The sequence below is a fragment of the Anolis carolinensis genome, chromosome 4 (genome assembly GCF_035594765.1).
Source record: "Anolis carolinensis isolate JA03-04 chromosome 4, rAnoCar3.1.pri, whole genome shotgun sequence".
Classification (NCBI taxonomy): domain Eukaryota; kingdom Metazoa; phylum Chordata; class Lepidosauria; order Squamata; family Dactyloidae; genus Anolis; species Anolis carolinensis.
Genome location: NC_085844.1, coordinates 194,665,106 through 194,683,662, shown reverse-complemented (window position 1 = coordinate 194,683,662; position 18,557 = coordinate 194,665,106). Strand labels below are relative to the sequence as shown.

General features: G+C 37.9%; 1 protein-coding gene across 4 annotated transcripts in view; it reads right to left on the bottom strand.

Moving 5' to 3' along the window:
- scube3 (signal peptide, CUB domain and EGF like domain containing 3) overlaps positions 1 to 18,557 on the bottom strand; it is a 153,611-nt gene that overhangs the window by 38,704 nt on the left and 96,350 nt on the right. For 2 of the 4 annotated variants that reach the window (XM_008109716.3, XM_008109715.3), the window contains exons 7-9: positions 15,930 to 15,977; positions 9,940 to 10,056; positions 1,269 to 1,391 (exon numbers count right to left, since the gene is read on the bottom strand). In XM_008109716.3, the coding sequence (XP_008107923.1) occupies positions 1,269 to 1,391; positions 9,940 to 10,056; positions 15,930 to 15,977 (288 nt within the window). The remainder of the gene's footprint in view (positions 1 to 1,268; positions 1,392 to 9,939; positions 10,057 to 15,929; positions 15,978 to 18,557) is intronic. The other 2 variants (XM_008109718.3, XM_008109717.3) reach the window with 1 other exon arrangement.

Here is an 18,557-nt window from a genome sequence, read left to right as displayed (position 1 = left end):
CTTGGGCAAAAGGGAGGCTGTATTTTTCCCTTTTATTTTCTTGCACATTAGTGCAGTAAGTGCACATTGGCTGGGTATCTTACTCCTATCAATGCTTGCAAAGTCTGGCAAACGGTGCAATTCCCATAATCCACACAAATAGTACTTGGGAAAAAGGGAGGCTGTATTTTTCCCTTTTATTTTCTTGCACATTAGTGCAGTAAGTGCACATTGGCTGGGTATCTTACTCCTATCAATGCTTGCAAAGTCTGGCAAATGGTGCAATTCCCATAATCCACACAAATAGAACTTGGGCAAAAGGGAGGCTGTATTTTTCCCTTTTATTTTCTTGCACATTAGTGCAGTAAGTGCACATTGGCTGGGTATCTTACTCCCCCCCCCCCCCCCCGGGCTGTTTTGGGCCACAGCGCATGCGCGTCCGCCATTAACAAATTACTTTTGAAACTAACGAATTTTCATTAAATTTCAAAAAATTTTGAGGGCAAAATTCGGAAATGACATCAGAAACGAAACGCTAGCGCCCCCTACTTTTGAAGTGAGTTTAGAATAAATTTTTACGTGGATCGCTCAAGCCTAATGAACAGCATTTGGTCAGCAACAGGCTATATATCATCAATAGGAGAGGAGCCTCCGGTGGCGCAATGGGTTTAAAGCCTTGTGCTGGCAGGACTACTAACTTGAAGGTTGGGTTGCTGACCTGAAGGTTGGTGGTTTGAATTTGGGGAAAGCACAGATGAGCTCCCTCTATCAGCTCCAGCTCCAGCTCCCCATGTGGGGACATAAGAAAAGCCACCCACAAGGATGGTAAAAATGTAAAAAATATCCAGGTGTCCCCTGGGCAACATCCTTGCAGATGGCCAATTCTCTCACATCAGAAGCGACTTGCAGCTTCTCAAGTCACTTCTGACACACACAAAAAAATTAGTAGGAGAAGCTGGATCATACTCTGAGCAGAAAATTGTCACCATAACGCTTAGGTAACAATTATAGAAGGTCCCAAATGTTGCACTCTGCAGGCAGATATGATCCCATTTGTATGTTGCAATGAAAAAGGATAACAAAATAACATTAAGTGTTGCAGAACCCATTGATGTGATTTAATTATTTATATCAATGCCTTTAAAATCATTGTTAATTTTTTAAAAATTCATTAGCAGAACAATGTTATTTTAACGAATTCATTCCAAGTTCTAAGCAAAATGCTTAGATCTTTATATGGGGAGGGGAGTCACATGATTCTTTTCAAAAAGACACTGAAAAGATTTTACCTTGACAGGTCCTTTCATTGATCAACAGCTTATATCCCTTCTTACAACTGCATTCAAAACTGCCCACTGTGTTCCTGCAGATGTGGTCACAGCCGCCATTGTTCAATCTACATTCATCAATATCTATGACCAAGAAAAATAACAGAACAAAACAGACTTAGCTTAGATAACCAAGTGTGGGGAAATGTAAATAGCTGAATGAGTCCCCAAAAATTCACCAAGAATAATTCGGCAATGAAAAGTAATAGGGAATAGGATACCTGTAATCAGTTTCAACTATATGCTTATTTTGATGCAATACATATATATGTTTCTAAACAAAATGCTTCATTCACAGAATTATACGCAAAGGTTAAGACAATGTTGTCTTCCTTTTGTAAATTTCCTATGTTTTATCAGCACTTCTTCTACCTTCTTTTCATTTCTTTTTATTCAGGAGACAAAGATGAAATAAAAACTGTAACTGTTTTGCTTGGTAATGCTGGGACTCTTCCATTTTTATGGAATCTTGAATGGGTTGAAGGCTTCAGAGATATTTAATTCCCTAACGGGATTTTCCAAACCCACAAATAATTATGATTCATGTATACATCTGGGAATTTCTTCAAAATGGGTGTCTGATAGAAACTCTTAATACAGTACTACCTTCCCACAGAACACCTTGTTAATAAACACACCAATATACACAAGCATAGACAATAAACATAAACATATGTTATTTATTTACATTTTAATAGAATGAGCAAATACAAAATCATACTTGAATTAATGAAATGCCTCAGTTCTCAAATTAATACATATATATATATATATATATATATATATATATATATATATATATACATACACATAAACAAGCAACATAACCCAAATAGACAGATTCCAAAATCATAGAGACCTTGAGAGCAATGAAAAGATTTCAGTGAATAGGTGCCCTTCCACATAGCATATAACCCGGAATATCAAGGCAGATAATCCACAATATCTGCTTTGAACTGGATTATTTGAGTTCACACTGCCATATAATCCAGTTCAATTTGGATTTTATACAGCTGTGTGAATGGGGCCTAAGTGAAAACATTCAGTAATAGGCCTATCAAACTTCAGAAGGAAGGAGAGAAATCAATGGCAAAAGTACCTGTAATACAAAGACTCTGGCCCTGGTACTAGGGATGTGCAATCCATAAAAAATGGTTCAAAAGTCATTACAAAACTGTGGGGCGCAGGCATTTCATTTCAAAAGTGTTTCTAAAGTATAATTAGTGAAAAAATTGTAACTATAACAAGAGTAACGAAATTTCATTACTATTTCATTACAGTAATTGCACATAAATTACTATAATTGGGGAAAATTCAGAGGCTTCTTTCTCCTTCATTTTTAAAGCTATTAGGGTGAAACTTGCTACAATGGTAGAAAACATTTACAACTGTTAGTCCATCAAATTTCAGAAAGTTTCACTTATCCACAAAGTTTTGGGAAATTTTCAAAGTTTTTATAAATAACTTTAAAAAAACGACAAAAGTTAATGCCTTGAATTTTCTATACAATGACAAGAGATAACAGAGAACCATTCTCCCAACTTTCAGAAATATTCATACATCTACTGATTTTAGGGAATTTTAAAAATGTTTTGAGAAAAACGTTTTTTAAAGCCACAACAGCTATCTCATTGAATGTATCTCATATTAACCAATAGAAACCAATATTAACCAATTCTACATTTTCATAGAATTCTAGAGTTGGAGGTGACTCCCAAGAGCCATCTGAGCCAACCCCCTTTTTCCAGGCAGAAGGGAACCATCAAAACTCTACTGACAGATGGTCATCCAGCCTCTATTAATATGCTTCCCCTATAGTATGGGTGGCATTCATTTAGGGATTTCTTCCCAAGCCAGCACAGAGATTTACTTACTAGAAGTATCCGTCACTCCTCTTCTTTGCAGATTCAACCATTCATTGGAATTCTCGCTGGCTGCTGTTGGGGGGGATGGGACAAATCTCTCTCTCAGCCACTCTGACTTGTGCTGATGCTAATGCATTCTGGGAAATGTAGTTTAGGACAGAGCCTTTTGAATTCTCTGGCATAGAGCTCCTCCCTTCCTGAATTACATTTCCCAGAGTTCTGGCTGTTCCCAGCAAACACTGCTCCCTCTTTTCCCCGCTCCTAAAACTGAGACTCCGTTAATTTAGAGAAAAGGCAAAGCAAGGCACTAAGGCAGCCTTTTTGGCTTTGCTTTGCTTTCTTGCACTAAAAAGGAAACTGACTTTGGGAGTGCCTTAAGAGGTTTAGATTCTTAAATTTTGGCCCACGTGTTGGGTATCACCTTGTAAGTACAAAATTTAATGAATTTGATCCAAATTATGAGGCAAACGAAAAAAAATGCACACCTCTACCTGGTACATAACAGTCTCACACATATTAGTAGTGTTACATGATTATGTGTGGTTTTTAATTTGGAAAGGGAGCAATACATTGGAGGGACAGATACATCCTCTGAGATGTCTTAGATCTAGACTACCTAGAGCTCTAAAGTCTAAAAAAACACACCTCATTTTTTTAGTGTCAAGAATCACTTAGCCATCTCAGTCTGTTGATAGTTGTGAAAATCATGAAAAATCAGAACTGTATGATTATAATGGTTAACTTAAGATGGGAGTAGAGTTGGCATCTTCTAAAGTAGCTGGAATTTTGGAAGTATCTTCAGAGGCCACCCCACATATGGCTCATTATGGTAGTAAAGTTAAGAGCATTCAAATCAGTGGCCAAGTTCTTTGCTTCCAGAAAAGGGCACAAGTTGCCAAACCAACTGAAGCTGAAAGAACACAACTTGGCCACGACTGTTTCAAGAATTATAAATATCAGTCAGATTTAGGAGTACCCACAGAAATAGTATGGTTAGCCAGCAAACTGTTGGTTCCAACCATCAGCCAAAATAATTGCCAAGACAGTATATGGAGAAAGTTTAAGCACACACACTTTGACCACATGTGAGTGAACATCAGTAAAGCTAGCCTGATCTTGCAGCAAGCTTAAAGTCTCTGTTCAGAGAGTAATACTACCGATGCATCTTTGAAGGCTGGTTGTGTGTCCAAAAGCTGCCACTGTTGATTCCATCAGGGGAGAAAAAAGAGGGGAGAACTAGAAAGATTAAAGCCAACAAAAAGTGAATCTTAAAAAAGGTGATGGGATCCTGTTGACAGGAAGAAGCATTGTATCTCAAGTGTAAATAACTCTTTTTCTGAAGAAATTCTTAAAAATATATCTTCATGGACAAATTATGCTGGCTGGGCTGATGATGACTATTTTAACAGTATACTGGTTTCCTGCAGTATTGCTCTAAAGGACAGGAAACAGAAGCATGAAGCCACCAGTGATTAAGAAATGACAGGTTAAGACATCTCACTGTGATCTCTGAATATCCATAGATTCAATATCCACAGTTTCACTTAGCCATACTCCAAAATATTTCCTTTCAGAAGTGTTTGTGGGTCTCTCTAGGTTCTCCAGTGTGATTCTATGGTATACTTCCAAATGAAGAAGAGTCAAAATATAGGGTTTGGTATTATCCATGGTTTTAGGCATCGAAAGGAGCCATATGTACAGCATTAGTATTTTATGCTCCTAGGATTACATAGCAACAAAAACTCCTAGGATTTTGACAACTATTTCTAATGGCAGAGCGAAGTGGGATGGAGAAAGTGATTTTACTTCTCAGTTGCCTACCAAAAAAAGATGAAGACCAAGGTTGTGAGTGATGGGATGGCTAAGCAATCTTAGATACTCAAATAACAAGAAGAACTGTAAAGAACAAAACTAGAGTAAGGAAATGGTCTTCAGATAGAAGTAGTTTTGGAAATCACTGTGCATTGTTTTAAACTTTACAAATTTGGCTGTATTGGCAAAACCAGCAACCTTTCCCACTCTCAATTCCCAGTAATTCCCTAAATTGTGAAAAAGCTGCTACTACCTGTTAAGAGATATTTTTACTTTCAAGGCTGAAAATTTACTGCTAGGAAATGGGTTGTAAAATAGAATGAGACAGGGCTGATGAGCCCCAGAAAAAGAGCCCAGACAGACCTCATCCAAGGCTGTTTTTCTTGTCTCTCCCCACTACATCAGTTATAGCAAAAGGTTGGAGCTTTTAATATTATTATTGCTGTTTTGTTGTTATTATTGTTATTGTGAGTGAAGAGAACTTGCAGCAAAACAGCTCCAAAGTATAATAAAATCCCAGACATGGGATATAGCTCTGGGTTATTATGATTTCCTGGAACTCTAGCATCTTAGAGGCGGTGAGCTCTGAAAAATAATAACCCAGCAAATGGGGTCTGGAATCAGTAAGGCAGTTAGACAGCTTTCAGCAGAAGGGCATTTTTTCCTTTTAACTAAGGTCACGTTCCCTGGAGCTGCCAGAGACAGAACACAGACGTCCTCCATTTGTGGAGTCTCACCTTGTTCTCTGCGAGTCTTTCCAGATGACTTTTTAAAAAAGGCTCACACACTTCACTTACTGCAAAACCCATGCAGTGCTGATCCAACACCAATGGTGTGACATCCTGTCCTCATGTAATGGGGGGGAGGGCAATGGAGCCATACACTTGTTTACCACTTTACAAAAACATTGAAGGAAGAGAGAATCTGATTTTGAAAGGCACAGCCTTTGAAGAGTTAATGTAATTTAAACAAAACAAAATGCCATGATTCATGAAATGGAGAGACACAGCTGTTATGGGAAAGGTTTGTCTTGCTGATTTTTTTATGGGTAGCATAAGCAGAGGAGGTTTGTGCAGCAGGATGGTACAGACTCTAAACTTGCAAAAAAAACCAACAACAACAACAACAACAAAACCTCCAATGTTTAAAATGGTGTTGTTTCTTAGATGGTAATGCCAAAGGTGGTATATGATAACAAAAGCTTGAAAAAGTTATGATTTTAGATGGCAGCTGCCAGAATGTCCCTAGACAGCACAGTTGCAAAAGTTTAATTTGGACAAGCACTTCAAAAAGGTCTGATAAGGTGTGTGCAATGACATTCCTGATTACACTGTAACAAAAGGATACAAAACTCCACACATATAATATTTTAAGATTTTTCTGGATCAAGCTTACTGATAGATTCATATTGTTTTGAGTGATGACTCTGGGTGGGTGGGTGGGTGGGGGGAAGCTCTGTGTTTCACAACACCAATACAAAGAAACAGATCAATTATCTCCCACCTCTCCTCTAATGAGCTAAGGGCTGATGACATGGTTCTCCTCCTCCCCATTTTCCGACTTCCAGCAGCCCTTTGAAGTAGCTCAGGCTGTGAGAAAGTGCTTGGACCAAGGTCACTTAGCGAGTTTCATGGTTCATTTGAATCTACTCTCCAAAGCTTTGTTCAGCACTCAAGTTACTTCACCACTTGGCGAATACAAGAGAATTAACCTTCTTGGATGAGAGAGAGCAGGACTGAGCTACTTTTAAGTTGACAAAGATAGCCAGTCTTACATATAAATGTTAAAGTTAGTCATTGTAAAATGCAATTTCAACCGTTCTTCAAAGCTGATCAAGCACTTTATACCACCATCTGATGACAAAGACAGATCAAAATCAAGACATTGAAGTTTGGCATATGAAACAGCACAAACACTGGAACTTTTTCTGTAGTTCAGGACATTGGTTTTGCTCTAAAATGGAGATAGGGATTCCACTTATTGGAGGTTTTGAGAAGACATCAATGCCTTGGACAGCACATTAACTGCTAAATGTACAAAGGCCTCCTGTCACAAGTGTGGACTAGATGCTTCCAGCTGAAGCTTTGCTTGTACAATTGGTCTGCCTTATTAATGGCATTTTACAAGAGGAACAAATGTTTATATCTTCAATTTTTTTATGCCTTTGATGTTTTTCCACTTTTTTCTTATTCTTCTTTCAAAAGAAAATCCATTAAAAAATCAATCAATAGAAACAGATAATGGCTGCATGATGTTTTTTGATTCGTAGTGCTAGAAGCCATTCATTGTAAAGCACCTTCTGATAAATTCAGTCCACATTCGAAAACAAATGGAAGCATCTTTGGTATTTTATCCACTTTGTCATGTACAATTTCTATATCCCACAAAAATACTTTAAAAAAAAGTAGCACAAGGATTGATACATTCCTAACCTGTGTTGAACACATCTCTATCAAAGAAAAAGTAAGTTTTTATAAACGACAGTATAAAGCTTATTTTTTCATTTCTTGAATCTCTATTTTGGATATTTTGTGGTATTCTTATTACTGGTTTTGACCCATTCTTTCTATAAGTGCCTCAGAATTTCACTTTGTCCCCTCTCTGCTTTCAATGTGATCTTGATAGAGCACCAGAGTTTAGAATATGATGTCATTATGTATTTTCAAAGTTGTCCTCCATTTTTGTATGCCTTATGGCAGTGGTTCTCAACCTGTGAGACCCCAGATGTTTTGACCTTCAACTCCCAGAAATCCTAACAGCTGGTAAACTGACTGGGATTTCTGGGAATTGTATACCAAAACACCTGGGGACCCACAGGTTGAGAACCACTGCCATATGGACCAATGGGCCAAGGAGATTTCAGTCCTTTTCCCCCATGAAGAGGTGAGCAAGCACATCCAAGGGGGCAAAGCTTCCATTGATACAAATGGAAACTATACTCCCAAAGTTAGTAGAAAACTTCTGCTTGTGCAAAGGAATAATTAAATGGTAGATAGGTCTGTAAAGAATGGAGTAGAGGTGTAAAGAGGGAGTATGAACTGAATCTGACCATTCTATTGAATCACTTTGCATTCGTGAGATGGTCATCATGACCCCATCTTGAAATTGGGAAATCAAGAAAAAGAGTTAAGAGTGTTGTTATCAATTGTCTTTGGTGAAAAGACTATAATCTTCTCGTACGTTTGGAGAGTGGTCCTCAAAATCACAAGGCCTAGTGTACTACAAAGCATATGATATGAAGTTATCTTTTATTTATATTAATTTAAATATATATGTTCTACCCACATATACTCACTTCACTGCTATGATGGTTGTTATGTGCCTTCAAATCCTTTATAATTTATGGCAAACTGTAAAAGAAGCCTATGGCAGGGTTTTCTTGGCAAGGCTTATTCAGAAGGGGCTTGGATTGTCTTACTCTGAAGTAGAGAGCATGTGACTTGCCCGAGTGGTTTTCATGGACAAGCAGATATTTGAATACTGCTCTCCCAGTAGCCTTGTCCAAAACTCAAACCACTAAACGATGCTGATGCTCACAGAAATGATTACAACTATTAAAAAATCATAAATTGTAATAATATTCTGTACAAGTAATACAGTAGAGTCTCACTTATCCAACACTCGCTTATCCAACGTTCTGGATTATCCAACACATTTTTGTAGTCAATGTTTTCAATATGTTGTGATATTTTGGTGCTAAATTCATAAATACAGTAATTACTACATAGCATTACTGCGTATTGAACTACTTTTTCAGCCAAATTTGTTGTCTAACATGGTGTTTTGGTGCTTCATTTGTAAAATCATAACCTGATTTGATGTTTAATAGGCTTTTCCTTAATGCCTCCTTATTATCCAACATATTCGCTTATCCAACATTCTGCCGGCCCGTTTATGTTGGATAAGTGAGACTCTACTGTACTATAATTAGAGACAGCTTCTTCAGATAAAATAGTAAAACTAGGTAGAAAACTAGTACTTGGAGAAAACAACAGCCTACAGAAATAAAAACAGGTTTACTACCTACAGAATTAGAGTTTGTCTGTGTTCATGTGCACCATTAAGTTTCATGTGAAAATAATTTCATAATTTGTACATGAATGCTAAGAACACTTCTGTTCTTGTCCCCATCAGCAAGTCAGTCCTCTATCACAGTTAAAATGTAGAGATGGACCACTCTTTTGGATCTTGGAATTAATCTTAATAAAGGCCAGTTGAAGTTTCCAAAGACTCTTCAAATATGTATACAGCAAACTGCAGCCATCTAGAGGTACTTAAGATCTGACTTCATTGGGAAGAGATACAGAAGGTATATCATCCTACATTGGATTACTGTATTTCTGGCTATAACCACCATCTGAACATTTAGCTGCTGAGTCTAAAAACACTGTAATATCACTTGAAGAGTACATGAAGTTACAGCTGAATGAAACAATCTGCTATTTCACTGAATGGAACATAGATATCTAGGAATACATGGCCGTGTTTACATTTCTGAAACTTTTGAACTTTTTGACAAACATGGAAGTCCAATTTCCATATGCATTTTTTTGTTAAGTCTATATGAAAATGCATGTACTCTTTTGCATGCACTTCCTTTACTCTACACATTTTATCTATGTATGCATTTTTATGTGTATATAACCTATTTGTATACATTTTGATTGGACAACTGTGCTGCAAAATTAAGTGATGCCAAGAATTTGAAGCATAATTGTGTTCTGATGCATTGAATTTGAAAAAATGCCTCAGTATGGGCAATGCCGCAAATTAAAATGTGAACCAAATTTCTCCTATACTTCTACTTATGCCACATAGTTACAAAATTCCACCTATGTACGTTTAAAAAACCCTACTCATAAAATTGTAAAATGGAGAAACTAAACAAAAAACAACCCTAGTCTCTGTCGAAAGTGCACTTTTTTACAAGGGATATACATTTGGCTGCCAGTCACCTTTGCATGTTTTTCTGTCAGGCTGAAGCATGAATCCCATGGGGCAGCTGCAATGCACACCAGTGGCAGCGTCATGACACTTGCTGTCACAGCCTCCATTGTTGACGGCACAGGTCTCTGAAACAAGAATAATAAATATTCAAAATATTTTAAAGCATGCAGCAAAATCAAGATGTCCTAAACACAGCCTTAAAACTATCAAAGCACTGATATTCAAGATAGGAAATATTAAAAAGCTGATTTATAGTAGTAGTGGTCCCAATTTCAGATTTATTAACATTTGGTTCAAATATAAAATCTGAACAAATCAGTGGGACTCCAAATTCTTAACCTTTAAAGGTTTAGATCTTAGTAGGACACAATTTGGCTTAGTGATCATTCAAGAACTTTTAAAAGTGTATTTTGCAAACCCGAAAATTCACATTCACTGTCAATTCAAAAGAGTCATGGCAACTTAGATTTACAAAACTTTGATCAGAATTACATAAGACCTTTCTTTATGTGATCAAAAAAAAGAAACTTTCTGGTACTTGCCACCATGTCAAGGACTATTTGCTACAGCTTAAGCTCCTATTCAGCACTCCTGGATCTTTCCAGGGAAAATCCAGGGAAAGTGAATGCACAATAATATGTGCCATCATTGCATCTGTGTCGTGCAGTTCTCTGTTCTGCAGTTAATTCACTCCCTGTCGTGGAAGGTTCAACAAAACAATTTTCAAGGATACATAGTTCCTTTTAAACATCTTAATGTACATTGAACATTTTATAGTATTATTTTAGCAACCCAAAGCTTACAAGGTAAAAACTACTATACTAAAGTTTTTAAAATTAATTTTAGTCTTCCCTTTCCTCCACAAGAAGTGTGGGGTAAATGGCATCTACAAGGAAGAACTGATGGGTGAGAGGAAGAATGCTGGTCCTTTCACCCGCCTACTAAATCTTCCATGCAAATGTCAACACTTGGTGTCTTGAAAGGTATTTTGCCCCCAGCTGAGACATTAGAGGGAGACCTTCATTAAAAACAGGTATGGGCAAGAAGGGGACTGAAGGACACAGAAGAGTTACACAAATCAATCTTGCCTATCCTATCCTTTCAACATCATTAACTTAACATATGAATGGTTGGATTAAGTGTTGGCTGAGAAAAAAAGTTCCGCTCTCACTCTTCTGCTAAGAGAAGACTTAAATCCATGGGAAGGTTCATACACTTTGTTCAAGACTCAGAAGCTAAAGGTAAAAGTGACAAACTCAAGCGCCTAAGGATGGATAAAATCTAAATATGTGAATGCACACATAGGAAGGGAGGGAACCCCACCAATATGATGGTGATGCAATCTCAAACAGGAACAGAAAGGGGGTCACTCAGTCCTGTTCTCACAAAAAAAAATCCCACTCATTTACTCAAAAAACCCCAAACAAACTAGACCAACAATGAAAGCAAGTTCACTGCTCTGGCCACCTCTTTATATATCCCATGGGCTATATGATATAATAATGGGATATTATTATTAAAATGAGATTTGAGGTGACTTACAATAACTTTAAAACAGTGCAGCCAGAACATACATTAAAAAAATTAAAAAGGAATTAGATATCACTATTATGGTTAAAAAGTGATTATTTTCCTTGCTTTTCCATGCAAAGAAAGGTAATATCACTTCTGCTGATTGTGGTGCAACTAACAGCATGAACAAACCCTTCCAAAGAGCCAATCTTATATTCCCCCCACTTCTTTTTTTCTTTAGTGAATGACTGCAATGCTAAATTTGTGTTTGCATTGTTCTGGGTATAGATTCAAAGCTGGGCATTAAGCAACATGTGGATGTCTCATCTCAAGTTCACCTCCTGGCATGAACGAGGAACTATTCTAACTCTTTAATCATTGCAGTCTGATAACCAAGCAATGATAGGACCAGGGGTGCTAAGGCAACAGACTTCCAAGAGCCCCGCCAGACTGAGATATTGAAGGTGCTTCCACTCCTCCTTATGTATAAACATAACAACAGCACCAGTTCTCCTAATGCACAAACAAAACAACAGCACCAGTATTTGAAAAATAGAGACAAAGCCAGAGAGATGGAGAGAGACAGAGGCACATAGCCAGAAAGAGACACAGTGACAAAGACAGGGACACAGAGAAGAACACCCAAGAGACTCATCCAAGCAGACAATTTGTCTCACAGAATTATACATCATCAGCCAAACACATTACAAAATTAATTAACTTTAGAAAGGAAGTAAGGAGAATGAAAATACTGACATTTTAAAAAGGAATTCTATTTTTATCTAATTTTTGGATTACTTCTAACACTTGGCACACAAGGCAGGAGACTACTTAATACATATTTTACGTGTTGACAGTGTGTCCATGAATCCATCTTCATTTACTGTACTTCTCGCATGTAAGAGAGATTTCTTAGAAATCAAGTAATTTGTTAATGAAGATGAATATGAATACTAGTGGCTGTGTGTCTTGTGTTTTGGTGAATGTAATATATGCTATGTATTAATGAGGGGAGAAAGTGGAGTGCTTTTCATCTAGGTCTCAAAGGAGCACACCATGTCTCTAAAACATCCTTTCTTAATTTATGGTGTGTAACTCATCAAAGCAAATATACTGTAGTATGTTAACCCATTTGGTAAATATTTTCCTCTTGTGAAAAATATCAGTGAGGTCTGGGCCTCTTACATGCAAAAGGCTCAACTTTAGTTTATTATAAGGCTGACAGAGAAGTGATCAATACATTCCAGTTATTAATTCCAGCCTACCAATGCCTATAAACATCTATATTTCAGAGCAACATGTAATTTCTTATTCTAGAACAATCAAATGTAGTTAAAAACACATTTTCCTCACTTTAAGCGAAACACCCCACCAACAGCACACACTATCTGGGCATCTATGTTTTAATATACAGTATATGAGCCTGATTTACTGTTTCTGAAGATATTGCTTACTTAAGGGTGCAGTCCAATTCAATAAAAATCAGTCCACGTTTTGCTATCATTGACAATGGGATCTTAATTATACGTTTAATTAGCCTCAATGTTGTGCTAAAGTGCTCTGTAGAACACATCGTCATCATCATCATCATCAAACTTTATTTCTATCCAGTCCCATCTCCCCTTGGGGACTCAGGGCAGTTTACAACATACATGGCAACCATAGAGTGACCTAACCTTGAAAGAAGCATCTGACTCAATTGCAGCCTTCCCTAAACATTCCATCACTCAACCTGCAATTGCCTCCCTGACATTCTGTGGCAACTCCTCTCTTCCAACTCTTGAATCTGTGTAATAAGAGATTGTGTGGTTTTAATAAAACAACAAGAAGAAAAATTCCCTAACTTAGCACTTTGTGATCTGAGAACTTTTAGCACTGGAAGTTTGTCCTGCACTGAAGTTTGACATAAGACCTTCCTGGGTGACTCAGTCTTAACTCTAAAATTATAATACACACAGAAAATTCTAAATTAGGGTGTCATATATTTACATGAACTAGTCATTTTATTTTTGTTGTTATTAGGTGCCATCAAGTAGGCTTCAACTTAAGGTGGCACAAAGAATGAGAGATCAAGGTAATCATTGTTAACAGCCTTGCTCAGATCCTACAGACTCATGGCCATGGTTTCTTCTGTCAGTGTCTCTTGTTCCATTTTGGATTGTCTGTCATAGGGTTTTCATGGTAACAAAAACCATGCAAAAAGGCTTCCCTGTGCCTTCTTCTACACAGTACTAATAAGTGTTAGCAATGGTACCACTGCCATTTTGTGGAGGAGAAAAAGTTTGTGCACTTTGCACCACCAGAAAACAAACGTGCTGCTATCTCAGTCACTCATGTGGACAGTTTCAGATTGGGGAGTATTTTGGATTTCCTGACAAGGGATGTTCAACTTATAACAGTGTAATCAGATATGTAATAATTGTTAATTATCATTAATGAAAAATTACTAAAACAACAGAAAAACAAATACATAGATAAATAATGCATAAAAATAATAATGTTAAAACGTTGAACCTACAATTCTACACCCTGGGAATAACCAAACTCAATATTTCTGAGCAGATACATAGAGGATTGTGTTACAGGTCTTTATTTAAACCTATCAATAGTTTATTTTATTTTGCACTTGACTGGCCCAGTCCAGTTTTAAATGATGATTCTATAAATCTCCACAGTCCCTGTTGGGTTTAATTACTTGTAGTAATTTTTGTATTGCTTCCACATGTCACCGGTTCACATTAATGCTGCAGATTAAGAGACAGCACATCCTGCTGTTCATCTTTATCTCTTGTGAGATGAACTAATGAGCCACACAGGATAAGAAAACATTCACCAACCCATAAAGACAAACAACAGTATTCATGCCGAGAGGAGACCTCAGATAAATCAGTCATCTAACTATTGCCTACAAAACAACATAGCACAATAATATAGTGAGTCTCTAGGTGCAACATCGTTTTGTTTTGTTTTTTAATTGTGCTGCTACAGACCACTGCAGTTCCCCTTGGAAGATTCAGAGATGACAGAGATGACTAGTTTCTATTGTTTTGTGGTGATTGAGTGTCTGAGGGAAATGTGGTTCTCCAGCTCTAAGTGAATAAACACAACTCACTGAGCCACACAGGGTGTCTGCAACTGGTGTTTGAATCACAGGATGGGGGGAAGCAAAACCCCTGGCTTCCTGATGGCCATACAGCAGCTGCTCCAGGCCGCTATCAGAACAAATTACAAACGAACTTGAAGATTCATGCACGCAAAAATAAATTTCTCAACATTATGCTCCTGCCCTTCATCTATGGAGCCTAGTTTTCAAAGAAGTGGTGAATGAGGTATCTTGTAGTTGTACCACCGCAGAGACCACACTAGGGAGATCAGATAATAACATGCTTTCCATAAGCAAAAAACCCCCACTGAAAACACACAAATCCATAGTGTGTTGGTTTATAACAGATATATTTTCATTTTCAGCTACAGTATTAGGGTTCAAATTTTGTGAATCTAAGAACATCTCCAAGAGCAATAGTCTCATTAGCTGTAGTACAACATTTTTGTCATTTCATATACATTGAGGTCCTCGTCCTTGTCCCCTTAAGTACCATCTACAGTTTCAACAGATCCTACATTATCTTCTACCTGTGCATACATCACATTGTTTTACACACAAGAGATTGTTCTTTGATGAACTGTGCATATTTTGCATTCTTCCCACCTCCAAGAATTTTTATCTTCATGTTACAAATTTTGAACTAAGGTGAAATTTCATCAAGCACTATGATGAAGTCATAGACATCTGTACAGCTGCTTTTGTGATGTCACAATACAGCAATAGCAGTTGGTAACTTCTGAATTTGTGGAGTTGTGAATCTGATTTTAGTTTTCTCTGCTTTTAGTCTGAACTTTACAGGAGATATTCAATATCCTTATCCCCAGAATAGGTTCAGCACCTTGGCTAACTCCTTCCCCAGAGTGTATTCAACACCACATTGACATGAAATCCATCAACCGTCCTTGCAATGTAGATGCAAGTAACAGAATACACGCTGCCTCTTATCCATAAAAGCTGCAGGTTACAAGTTCTAGCAAAAGAACAGGTCATAAAGCAAAAGCAAAGCAGGCAAGCGCTTGAAGCTGCATGTTCTATACACTCTCTGTAGTTTGTAAGGTAATTGTATTGGCATCTGTGCATCTCCTTTGTCGCTATCCAGGCAGCTTCAGGCCTCCTCACTCTCCTGAGATCAGTGGGCTCATGCAGACTATGAAGGAAAAAGGGGGGTTTAGAAATGTCAGGGGTGGGATAGGTTAGGTAGTTAGTAAGCACCAAATCCTCTTTAAGCAGCCCTTCTGCGCTACTCAATACAGCGCGAAATGAGGCATGCAGTTAGTACAACAGCTCAGCCCCCTGTGCCCGGTTATTTATTATTTTCAAAAATATAGAATGCGGCTACAGTTAAAATGCCTCGTAGAGATAGAGAACAAAAATATTTACCATTAGAAAACGTCTGGGGGGTAACGTGCTGCTGGAGGTGCCTTTCCCCTGTTTAACATTATAAAAAAGTTATTTAGAAACAGTATCCAGCAAGGAGTTTGGCTTTTTCAAAAAGTAAATATTTTAATGCATAGATGAGTCACAAATGTTCAATGATCCCTCCCCTCTCCCCCCTGCCATCATTCTAACTAAAATCAATACCCAATCCATTGGCCAACTGTATATTAGTTACCTATCTATTTGCCACCCCTCTCTCCCTTCTCAGTCCACTATGGAAGATCTGGCCTCACTAGTAATTAACTAATTTCCTTTTCAGAGTGTATACACTGAGAACAAAAAAGGACAGACAAAAAGAGAAATAAAATTAGTATTTAATCCCCTTAATAAAATACTACCTTAGCTAGTACTTGCAAGCATCAAAACAACTCTTGCTTGAGTATGAAGAACAAGGTGGGGAACTATGGTGTATTTAAGGATCAATTTATTGATCTCGGACAAAGAAGTGTTGTTGAAAAAAGCAAGTGAAAAAGTACTATACTTTCAGGACCCACAGAAATATATTCACAAGATCACATGCAGCTCCTGAGCTGCACTGTGCCTACCCCTGGCATACACCAAAGCAAATCTGACCTACAAACTGGGTAGTAAGAAAGCATGCATAAAAAGCAAACTTGGCTGTTTGCAAGACCAAAGCTAGATCAATGTGAAGCCTGAATGCACATAGGCCAAGCTACCATCAGCTGATGTCAAGAGATAGTTCCTTAAGGAGACCAAGTCTTCAGAAGATCTCCTCTTTCATTTCTTCTGGAAATGTCTTCCTTAATTTGAAGCCATTTCCAGAGTTATAGCAAAAATAGGAGAGTAGTCTTGTGACATCACGAAGACTAACACATTTATGTCCAGTGCAGCCCATGAAGTGGGAGTGAATTCAAAAAGGTTACAGATAGAAATGAGTTTTTCTGAGTTAATTTGAAAGCTTCTGAAGGATTCCTTTTTTATTACAGCATGATCCATTCACAGTCCCAACACTGAAAAGTATGGTTATTGTGAACAGTTCTTAAAATATGGAGGGAAAATATGTCTGGAGGGAGTATATATATCAGGAGGATTTGGAGGATAAGGAAGGATAACAGAACTGAGGAATTTATATGAGTAAATATGGTAACTTATATAAGAAGGTACGGTAACTGCCACCAACGTGAGGTAATGTCTTTTAACGTAAATGATAAATGGTAATGGCTTTCCCCCAGGCGCAGAGTGAACAACGAAGTTCAAGTTTATTTGTACATAAGCTTGTGGTTGCAATATATAGACGTTTCAGGATCTTGAGTTACAGTGCAGTCTTATTTGTATGAATACTTCTTAAACAACTTCTCTTCAAAGAACAGTGATCTAACTATCACTTTAACAATCAAGCCGTGGATTGATCTTTTTTTTTTTTTAAACCGATTCCCTCTAGACTAAACTCCCAGTCAGCTTATATCCTCAGCCTTTCCCTGAATGACAATAAGCTGCCGTCTGCTTGTGTGAACAAGCCTCAATTTCCCAGCTTTTCTAAGCTGTCAAAGAGCAACCTCTCTTCAGCTGATTCAAACAGCCCCTAACTTCCTCAAAAGTCAAACAGCAACTAACTTTTTTAAAAAGGGTTTAAGCTTTAACTGCCAACTAAGCCACGCCCCCTTCTCCTCCAAAGAGAGGCTATGTTGCTATGGCAACCTGTTGTATACTGTTTCCAGCTGGCTTCTATGTGAGGCCTGCCTTCGTTAATATATAACTCCTTTTTTTTAACAAACAAATACAATCATATTAATAATTTCTGTTAACTCATAACATTCTTACAGTTATGAACACCAGCCATTCACAAAATTGATGCTGACAACATGAATATTTTGATGCATCAATTAATACTTGTAGGTCAGAATCTTCTTAGTGTCATACATGCAAGTGTGGTTTAAATGTATGAATGACTCATTTCAGAAAGAGTGTAAGGTACTATTCTGTGGCCCTTTGTGCAAAATTACCCTTGTGCAGCTGTCAAGTCCCGGGAATGGCCCCTGCTACCATTATTTACTGGTTGGGATGAGAAAGAGCAAGCAATTATTTAGTTGATATATGGTGTAGAATTAATGCTGTTTGACATCACTGCTGTGGCTCAATGCTATGGACTCATGGAAGCTATGGTATTGCAAGGTTTTTAGCCTTTTCTGCTAGAGTGCCGGTGCCTCACCAAACCGGTGGCGCAATGGGTTAAACCCTTGTGCCAGCAGGACTGCTGACATGAAGGTTGGGTTGCTGACCTGAAGGCTGCCGATTTGAATCCACCGGAGAATATGGATGAGCTTCCTCTATCAGCTGCAGCTCCATGTAGGGACATGAGAGAAGCCTCCCACAAGGATGGTCAAAACATCAAAACATCCAGGCATCCCCTGGGCAACGTCCTTGCAGACGGCCAATTCTCTCACACCAGAAGCAACTTGCAGTTTCTCAAGTCGCTCCTGACACACACAAAAAACAACAACCTACAATTCCCAAGTTTCCATAATATTGGCCCATGGCAGTTAAAGCAGTATTATGCCCCATTAATTCTACAGTGTAAATGCACTCTTAGTTCCCAGAAGAAGGAGTAAC